The 10,646-nt window shown below is 41.3% G+C and overlaps 2 protein-coding genes across 3 annotated transcripts; both read left to right on the top strand.

The window, feature by feature from the left end:
• Positions 1-81: 81 nt before the first annotated feature.
• On the top strand, positions 82-4,072 carry LOC135498101 (myosin-2 essential light chain-like). Its single transcript, XM_064788274.1, has 6 exons — positions 82-135; positions 227-254; positions 748-888; positions 1,797-1,961; positions 2,210-2,287; positions 2,610-4,072. The coding sequence occupies exons 1-6, from the start codon at positions 133-135 to the stop codon at positions 2,636-2,638; spliced, it is 444 nt and encodes a 147-aa protein (XP_064644344.1). The 5' UTR covers positions 82-132; the 3' UTR covers positions 2,639-4,072.
• A 309-nt stretch (positions 4,073-4,381) lies between these two features.
• On the top strand, positions 4,382-10,551 carry LOC135498098 (FAST kinase domain-containing protein 4-like). 2 transcript variants are annotated; one of them, XM_064788271.1, is made up of 6 exons: positions 4,382-4,488; positions 5,061-6,508; positions 6,816-6,946; positions 7,455-7,572; positions 7,765-7,964; positions 8,282-10,551. In XM_064788271.1, exons 2-6 carry the CDS (start codon positions 6,025-6,027, stop codon positions 8,366-8,368), a joined length of 1,020 nt encoding a protein of 339 aa, XP_064644341.1. In that variant the 5' UTR covers positions 4,382-4,488; positions 5,061-6,024; the 3' UTR covers positions 8,369-10,551. The 2 variants fall into 2 exon arrangements, with proteins under 2 accessions (XP_064644341.1, XP_064644340.1); XM_064788270.1 differs by having other exon boundaries at positions 6,816-6,961.
• Positions 10,552-10,646: the final 95 nt, after the last annotated feature.

Below are 10,646 nucleotides of genomic sequence, written 5' to 3'. Positions count from 1 at the left end.
AGTGTATCCTACAAATCGCTGAATATTGCGAGTTCTCCTTTGAGCACTGACTCCGTTTCGTAAGAATGTGACAGATTTGCATTTTAGAACAACCCGGAAGTGTGGGCTTGGCCGAAATAGGAAAAAGACAAAATGGTAAATTTCTCGAATTATCTTGTCCATTTTGCCTATTTTGTCACATTCAACGCATCAATTCGTCTATAATTAAACATTATCTGTTTTTCAGTCGCACATGACAGAACAAGACATCATTGGTGAGTGGTAAATTGTGTCGTAAAAGTGTGAAAAATTATCTTGAAGTTGGGCTCTGTTTGATCGATTTTTACACCGGATCTTATTTTGCACACAAACATGTACATGCATGTACATGTACTTACTGTACTATGACTAAATGTTTGTAGTACATTGCCTTTTTCGGTAGCTTATTCATGACAGTGTGGATGGGTGAGTCACCTCATGGAACTCTGCTTTAAATTAGAGATTGATGTATCCATCATTATCAATCATTGTCCATCATCATTGCATAATTGTGACTTTTTTGTGTTAATTTTAGTAATCTAATTACACGCGATTGGATTTTGATCGCCTGTTGGTGTTGACTGCCGAATCGAACATGCTGAGCCTGAAGCCAGTGAACGTCTGAAGAAAGCTCTGTCAATAATTATTCAATATAGGCCAAGATTTGACATTGCAGTTTTGTAGATAGTCTAGATATTCAAAATAAAAATGCTCTTTTTGCACTTGCAGACAACGAGGAAGTTTTCCTCTTGTTCGATACCAATGGTGACCGAAAGATCTATGCTAGTCAACTTGGTGAGGTCCTCCGAGCCATGGGACAGAATCCCACAGAGGCTCGAGTCAGGAAGTGCGGCTTCAGCAACGACCCAGGTAAGTTATCGTCAAAACATGTTTCCAGGTTAAGTGAATACACAGTTGGTGTACAGAGTATTCAAGTACAGTGCAGTGTACCAAGTACATGAAGTACCAGGCTGACGAGTGAGAGTATAGCAGTTGAAGCATATGTCATATGTGAATGTTTTCAAGCCATCTTGCTCTTGAGTGAGTTTAAGTGTCATGTAAAGTTAAAAAATTTGATAAAAAGTTTCTCAAATTAACTTGGCGATGTCAAATCATGTCTTAACATGATTGAAGCGTTATTTGGACGAAAGGAACTACACTGTAATTCCATTGTTTAAATTTTGCTTTGATGCCCCTATTGTCTGTCACTATTAGATCATTACTTGTTCATGTTCAGTCATTGAACAATTTGGCCAGTCATGATCACTGTGACATACATAGTTGCTTTAGAATTACCACTGTCTGTTTAACTGCATTGATTTGGATCCAATTAGGTCACTCTGATTATATGTGGGTCTTCATAGAAATGATTCACTTGTTTATTTGTTACCCATATACATAAAGAAGGCCATGTTAGTCTGTCAGAAAGGCTGTTGTCTGTCTACTGTACAATCTTCTTGAAGCAGAATTTAAATTCTGTTGAATGAAATCAACCCTAAGGCTTGCAACATCACCAGCTGAGACGAGAAGCAAACAGGTGATGATCTACTGACAACAAACTGGGCACTGGGAACTTGCTGTCGATTGTGTGTGCATCTCCAAAACTGTCTAGCATGTATCCTGCAAATCCAAACTGAAGAATAAGAATAAGATAATGTAATGAACAAAGACCAAGCTTCATACATTGTAATTTGAGATCAAGGACTAAAAAAATGCCTGTTGATTGCATCCCATACATGTGTCTTAAATGTTGATAATGCCGATGCGTTACATTCCAGATAAGAGAATCTCCTATGAGCAATTCGTTCCCATTCTTCATGACGTAGCCAAGAATAAGGACCACTCCTCGTGCGAGGACTTTGTTGACGGTTTCCGGGTGTTTGACAAAGAAGCAAACGGCACAATCAGCACTGCTGAATTACGGCATCTGCTCACTCATTTAGGTGAGGGGAGAGCCTGAAGTTGGGGAAATAATATATTTGAAACTTTTTTATTATTATTGCACTGTACACCAGTATTTAGTGAATGTATCAAGTAATCAATATGTTGAACCAAGTTACCAACATTTGTAAATGACTCCGACAGTGACAACTCTTCTAATGAAATGAACTTACACCATTTCCTCAACGTCTCAAACAAGGATAATGTCACCATGCCCCAGCTTTGCCTGAGCTTGAACTTTCTTTTGCAGGAGAGAAGCTTCGCGATGACGAAGTGGAATTGTTGTTAGCTGGACTTGAAGATGCACAGGGCAATATCAATTATGAAGGTAAGTCCGTCACGGTGTGGCAATGATGGGAATTCTTTGTAAAGCTGACCACGCGAGCATGATATTTGATCGCATATAACTAAAATTTATTGCCTGTCTTTCGGTTGATCATTATTGCTACCTGCGGTAGTAAAACATCTCTATTATTATCAAGGAAACGCTCAGGACTTACAAGTGATGTCCTTAAAAGCGAGGTGTCCTGATTAAAGGGGTCTTATTGAATATAAACGAAGTGTCATTACACAATACGCAGTACAGTGTCCTTAATGTATTTTGCAAAGGGCCTAAGAAGTCTCTATTTCTATTGTGTGTGTTTTTTCAGAATTTGTGCGGATGGTGATGAGTGGATAAAAACAGTGATGAACCAGTTTGAAGGACAGGAGAGAAAGAAGCCATTCGAACTCGTTCCTCAGAAGGGCAATCTTTTGAGCTTGGAAACAACTGTCATGACACTTAAGTTTCTTGGAGTGTTCACAGCCTGGCTGTTTGGCAGCAGGGTTGGACATTGATTGGAGAATTTGAGAAGTTATTCCATCACAAGTTCGAAAACTATTCAGAACTTTTCGGTTTAACACGATAGCCATCATCAGTGGACTAAAACCCCAGTTCATGTTGACATCATGTGACATTTGTTGAAGAATTTCATTCGAAAAATGCCTCAAAGAGGCTGTTAAAACTGTCCCATTTGGACTTGGAATCTGAAAAGTAACTCTCACATGTACATTGCACCATTCTCATTACCCCTCTCCAATTAATAACATGTTGAATACTTCCGAGAAGCCTAATAATATGCTAACTTAATTAATTATACTAATTAATATTCGAAGGAACACAAATTATCTAAGCATGTTACAGGCACATTTGAGTCAAGTCCAAGACGAGTAAAGACCTGGACAGTTTTGTGATAGTCTTAAAGACTGAGGTATGTCAAAGACTAGACATTCCCGCTATTGTTTTTACTTAGGAATCTTAGAAGGTGATATGTTTAATGATTTAGTGTGGTCACAGTTATTCTTGAAGGGGAATTTGGAGATCATATCTAGGTAGTTTAAACACAAACGTTCTCTTGGTTTTCTTGTGCCAGTGCTTTAAAAAGCTTTGTTCATGGGTGGAGGGTATAATATAAGACCAGCTGTAAATCACTTCAACATGTATAACTTGATTTTACTGGGTTTGTTATGTATATGATTGTAAATGTAATGTATTGTGCAGTTCCCCTATTAACCCTTTCAAGACTGATGAATGACCTCATTGGTTGCCGTTGTGCAAGATCCAGACTTTAGTCATCCAAATTCCAAGGGTTAATGAAGGAATGTAGAAATTTGTGTGTTTTTACACTTTTTCCCCACAAAGTAGAATTAATTGAGTATTTAGTGATTTTGTAAAATAGGAAATCGGAATCATGTTGAAGTCCTTTCAATTTTTGTTTCATAGTACTTTCGCCTGTTTCAGAAAAGGCATGTTTTTTCTGATAGAAAAAGAATTTTGTGTAAATTTAGTGCCACCATATAACATCAGATGGCATTCAGAATTATGGACATTTTATCAAAACTTATTGATATGACCATTCGTTGGGAAGTTTCCAAAGTGCATATTTTTTCGGATTTGTTGAGCAGAGTGATATTGCAAATACGCTTCATTCTTTTTGACAATGACAGGTCTCCTGAACCTAAATGTTATCAATTGTCACTGAAGTGTAACCTCACATATTGCGACACATCCTGTAGACATTTTGTACCCCCACTTATCTGTAGATAACATATTATAATGAACATTCATAAAATACATGAGGCTTTGTTTTCTGTATCTTCCTAATAATAACGTTTGGAAGAAATCTGTACGAAATGAAACCGGATGGCCATGGAACAATTGTTTACATCTCATACTTTGTCTCTTGTACTGCTGCTGCGCTCCGAACACACTGGACCAGCCTCCTCTTGTCACGAAAGATGATCTGGATGACAAAGTGGACTGCACAGGGGCTAACTGATTCTGGCACAGACACCATCAGGCTGTCATGGTCATTGGGAAATTGGATTTATGAGATGGTCCCTAATCATGTTGTGGTCGTTGCGAATGCTGTTTCACAGTTGCCGTGAGCTCATCAAACATGGCAGCGCCGAAAAAAAAGTGTTATAAAATTTCCGAAATTTCATCAAAGTACGGTTATCCAGCAGATATTGAACTGGTTTAAAGTTTTTGTAAGTAAGAACAAGTATATGTGATTGTTCTAATTGCACAATTGTTCCCATTTGCATGGTCATTTATGGACAATATAGCTTTTACAACACAACGACGGATCTCCGAACAACAGACCACACTCACAGGCACGCGAAAATAAGAGCTCATTAACCCCTCCCCCCCCCCCCCCCCCCCGACTGACTAACACACCCCACTGCCAACACGCCTCAAAGAATTATGGTTAAAATTTACAATCCCCGATCGGAAATGACATAGTTTTATCACATTCAACTATATCCATTGAACAGTGGTGCTTCGTTAGTCAACCGATGACCTTTTTTTGTGGTGTGATCAGGGTTTGTAAACTCGTTACAGAAGTATTTCAGGTGTGTTGCGTGTATGTCAGTTGAGAGGGGGGGGACTATGCCTGTTGAGCTATATTTTCACGTGCGTGTGCAAGGACACACATGCATGTCATGGCAGTATACATGACCTTCACCTGGTTGGTTTAAAAACCCTTTAAAATCCACAAATCGTAGGGTAGCAGACCCAAGATGTACATGTATTGAACAGTCTGTTGCATTGGTTTCAGGAAGTTGAGAAGCAAGGATGTTACGAGCACTCTCCGTGCAGAGGGTGGGACTCTCAAGCCTTTCAACATGGAACAAATGGTACCGATCTTGTCCAATATCGTCAAGGATTGTTTTCATCAAGACGGATTCATCCCCTCTTGATATTGCTTATTGGAGTCCAAACTTTCATCACAATGCCCAGGAAGAGAGAGAAAATGATTCGATTATCCTTGCAAAAATACAAAGTCTCTCCTACTACAGACCTATTCAAAGAAACAATTCTCGTGCAGCGAAATTGGGTAGTTTAGATCAGTTAATTTTCACATCTCACTTGCAAAAGAAGATAGACGAAGCTAGTGACATACCCTCGCTATTGGGACTGTTTGGTTCTGATGCGGGTGATGTTTTTGTTGACAATCGAGCAAAGCCCAATCTGTTGGTCCACTGGCTGAAGCGGCTAAATGAGATGATAACAGAGCAAGGCCTGACGCAAGAGGACTTGGATGTTGTTAAATCCCACGAGGATTTTCAAAAACTGTTGCAGCAGTTGGATAGAAACATGACGAAGATGAGGTCATCTGATGTCCTCGATGGTCTGCAGTGTCTCCTCGAGATTTTTCCTGACGACAATTTAACAATTGAATCATTTGAGAACCATATACGTTGGTTACTCCGCAAGATGTTTTTGATAAATGTAGAAAAAGTTCTCATGATGCATAAAAAGCACCAGGAGACTGTATTGCGTCAGGACATGTTGAAATTTATCCAGGCGATTGAGGAGAAGCGTTGGGGAGAACTTCTGGACCCAGCCGATGTGATAACGCTCCTGTACGACAAACACGAAAACGTCTCCGAACGATTTGTGTTGAAAGTTGAGGAAAAGGCGCTCGATTTGTGCGGACAGATGTCGACGAAGAACCTCTACCGAGTAATATATCAGTTGGCGAGGAAGAAGAACGGAATACTCCAGTCCTTCGGGGCGCCATGTATTATCTTGGATGTCAGCCGTCCATTAGCTTGTCTCCAGTGCATCTAATGAATTTACTCTTTGCTCTGACGAATTTTAAACTCTATCACCCCGTTTTGTTTGAAAAGCTTGCCGAATCGGTCATTGGTGAAATGAATCGCTTTGAGCCCCATATGGCAAGCAGTGTGCTAACTTCCGTTGGCGTTGCAAAATTTCGCCATCCGAAACTCCTGGACACTCTCACAGAATACTTCCACCAACGCTTGGACACTGTTTCACCCAGCGATCTCTCGTCACTTGTGATAACCCTTGCCAACTTGAACTATCAGCCGCAGACATTATCTGAATATTTCCCCAAGTTTTTATCGCGTTTGAGGCCTCTTCAGCTTGGTGATCGGAAAACATGGTTGGATGTTGTGTGGAGTGCAGCCATCTTGAATCGTCTGAGTTCCGAGATGGCAGAGTCTGTGTTGACGCCAGAGTTCTATTCAGGATTCTCAGGTACTTATACTTATTTCGACCCCAGACTCCGAGCATACAGCTTCCAATGTATAAATCTGCATATTCCAGACTGTAATGTAGCCATGTTGGAAACATAATGCAAGTAAAATTGGTTACATTTTGTCTGAACAATGCACAGGTGTAGGTTTTGGAAATAAGAGTCAGCAAAATTGGCCAAAATAGGGATGAAATAAAAAAAGTGACTATTTATATAGTCCCAGTATTAATTGAAAAGAAATTTTATTCGTTTTTGGGAGCCTAGAACGATGTCTGAACATATATATGATAAATTTTGGTTCGGTTTTAGAATTGGACTCATTCAGGGCAGCACCATGTCACCTCAAGCTCGCCAACATCTCGGCTTTAGTCAAGTGTGATCTTCCAAACTACTCGGGACCAATGCTGCCCGATGACTATCTCAAGACAAAAGATTTAAATGCGAGTATGAATAGAGTATGTATTCATATTGACCGTTAGCAGCAAGAAGTACAACTGTACTTGTAGTAGACCTACTAGTTGTCTGCTAATTGAAGCACCCAACTAAAACTGTGCAAGTCCATGGCTTTAAGGAAGGTCTTGTGCAGTTTTGGTTCTCAGTGGTTCAGCGAGGAACTATATAACCGGTCGACGGCAGTTGTAAGATTTCCAGTCCGTGTGGAACCCATGTCAATTTCATCCATAGAAGGTTCTGCATTGCATAGGCCCGCTAACCATTGCTGCCACATTTTGTTATATAGTCCCTCGTTGTACAGTAGTAAGTTGACGAGCAAGCAGTGGTTAATACATCCCGTGATATCAATAAACATAGTCAGTCATGTAGTGCGACGTCTTCCACATTTTGTGTCACTCTACCCCCTTTGTACACAGCAAGGATGACAATAAATCACAATCAGAACAGCTGCTTGGCAGATAATAAAGGAGTCAAAAATTCTTTCCTCGATTTCAGCTTTCTAAGAGAAGCAAACGACCCTTCCATACCATGATCTTGGAGACGCTGTTGAATTTTGCACCTGGGGAGAAGTATGCTGCAACAAATGTGATGACACCATCTGGATCCACCATCGGTAATTTTTATTCATTTTAATTCTATTTTGGGCCACCCTATACGCATAGTGTATTAATACTATTACTTCTGACATGGACCTTCTCTGCTTCACGTGATGTATTACCGAGTAGTGTATAAAGTTAGAAGTTTCTGCACTATCAGTAATGAAGTTCGATTCCAATAGTCGCCAGTTATATTGTCTTCATTTCAGATGTGGAGCTTGTCATCAATCGGCAAGGTGAGGTCCTGCCTTTGACAGATAAAAAGCCAGAAGTTGGCGAGACTCGGTCGTTCAGGATAGCAGTGCGAGTGAATGATTTCCAGGACATGACGATATACACTGTGGTGCCTGATGGTGTAAGTGTGGTCTCAGCCCGTCTGCTCAAGGAACTTGGCTATAAGACAGTAGAGGTGAGTCGAGTTGACGTTCATCTACAGTATTGGTCAAAAGCAAATGGCATGTTGTAAATTGGGATATGTTGATTTGGACAACGTTTTTCTAATCAGGACAAATTCAAAGAGATTTTGAAGGACAACATGTGTACCAATATGATTGTGTAGAAGGCCAATTACAAGAAATATAGGCTGCCTGCTTCCATGTTCGGTTGGGATTTCTTCTTCTTCGGACCAGACTTCTGGATTTCCTCCCATCCAATCACAAACGAGCGGGATTTTGTAATTGCTGGCTTTGTCTTACAGATTACTGATCTTGTACTTTTACTCTTCAGGTGACCTACCACGACTTTCCAATTAAAACCACAGTTGTCAACAAAGTGGCTTACCTCCAGGGCAAAATCAAAGAGGCAGCACAATAGACTGGAGGATGAAGTTTCAGGAGAGCTCACGTGGTCCACGACGGCAAATCTGTGCTGGAGACCTAAAACTTATGACCAACTGAGATCATAGACATTTCAACTTTTTCTGTGAGGAAATAATTTTAGGCTCATTACAAGTTCCCCAGCTATCAAATAGTTACAACATCTCCTAGCAGGTGGCGTTGGTTGCAACCTACAACAGGGTTGAAGTGGGCTCTGGCAACTGAAGTGCTGGAAGATTTTCCTAGACTAGAGACAAGTAACATGTCTCCATTAGATCTCACCAATTCAGAAATATTTCTAGTCAATCTTGTGCATAAAAGATTTTCATCTTTCCGCTTTCCACCCACTGGTTTCCACCCTGCATATGCTTTCTTGCTCCCTTGACATCAGCATCAAGTTGCTCTGTGGCACTTTGGTTGGCTGACCTTGGCCTTGAACTTCTCCCCGGCTCTGTCCTCCCTGTGGAGGATGATTCTCACTCCAGTTGAAGTACTCTTCCTGGTAAAGTGGTACATCCCTGCATGATTGCTGGTTGATGGGGCTGTTGATGTTGACATGCGAGGTTGACCAACTAACGATGGATGACTTGGGATATAGCTTTGCTCCTGCGATATGAAACCTTCTCTCCAGGGCAATCTCCCAGCCACAGGTGTTGACGAAAATGGTGACTGCAGGATAGCTGTGGTGTATGACGGTTGGTGTAACTCATATGGCGACTGACTGAATGACGATGACAGACTTGAAGAGCCTAACGAATGTGGTGTAGCGGTGGCATGGCGGCCGAGTTGAAGTATATGGCGACTGATGACTTGGCTTGGAAGAGTACGCATGTGGCAACTGAGGAGGAACAGAAAGGCTCGATTGCTGATAATGACTCAACGGCTGATGAACACTCTTGTGACTGACTCGGAACGGCAGGAACATGCGACTGTGACTGATAACTTGGCATGTTTTCTGATGGAGTACATGGGGCCATCTGGGCTTCATTCCTGGTCTCATTAGTGGCTTTCGTGGCTCGGTAATATCCATCCAATTCTTCATAAGACTCACTAAATTCTGCTTCCAATTTCTCCATCTCCTGACAGACTTTATCGAAGTCATTTAAATCACCCCCTGCCATTAGTTCGTATGATAGTGACGTCATCTTCTCGATAGCTTGTTGTTGCGCAGAGTCCACTAACTTTGACATCTTATGAATCTGCTCAGGTGCGACGTTCTGCGCCAACCCCACCAGCAACTTCTTCCGGGTTCTTGTGAATGCAGACTTCAGTTTGGCTTTCTCGACCTTCAAATTCCAAACCCTGTTCATATGACCCTCAAAATCACTCTCAACCTCATACTCATAGTACTCTTCTTAATACCCTCCATTGCCGGCCTCGGTGTCCACGGCCTGGCCATGTGCATCACGTACATTTCCTGTACATCTCCTGTACATTTCCATGATCATGCATGTTCGTTCTCGGGGGCTTCTCCCCTTCCCATTTCACGGTCTGTTTTCTCAGCCATTATTACCTGTCAGGTTCCGTAGATCGTTTGCAACTACGCTCTGCTACCAATGTTTCCGTGGTAACGAAGTGAAATAGCTATAAATGTCTGATTATATAATATATTGAAGTCAAAGTTCCTCATTTACAAAATCAGATCAGCGCCATGCCTTCCGGATGCTATACGAGATTACCTCTTCCCAAATACAAGGTTGCTATCTGCAGAGACACCTAGATACATTACGTAAAGCGCCTGGAGCCGGGCAAAAGTTACCATCAGCTAAGGGTAGATGGCAGCACCAGACGGCGTCGAAAATTAAAGTGTCTTCGAAGACAGATTGTGCCTATCATAATCAATGAAGACAGACCTCTTCAGGACAAGTATTTTTGGTTTGTAATGAATATTTTGCCGTATAGGGTTTATGATGCCGAATAAACTTGATGTTAAGGATTTCTCGATTTTGTTCTTTTTGTCCTGGATTTATCGGCAGCATGTCAATTACTGAGACATGGGAACAACGTTGTCTTCATAAGGGCAATGATAATCCCAATCCTATCCCAGCCACGAGAGACATAACAGACCGGAGGCAAGGGTGCCTAAACGGACACCATTCATGGACAATTTGTCTCGGTGGAGGCAATGATAGTCACAATCCGATCCCAGCCAACCGAGACCGCACAGACAAGAGCATCAAAATAAACACGATTATCAAAGGCTTGTCAATACTGCGACATTGAGACAATGTTGTCTCTTGAGCCAATGAAAAACACGAATCGATTATTCAAATTTT

This window comes from Lineus longissimus, chromosome 13, assembly GCF_910592395.1.
Source record: "Lineus longissimus chromosome 13, tnLinLong1.2, whole genome shotgun sequence".
Lineage (NCBI taxonomy): Eukaryota > Metazoa > Nemertea > Pilidiophora > Heteronemertea > Lineidae > Lineus > Lineus longissimus.
This window is presented reverse-complemented; position numbering and strand designations above follow the sequence as displayed.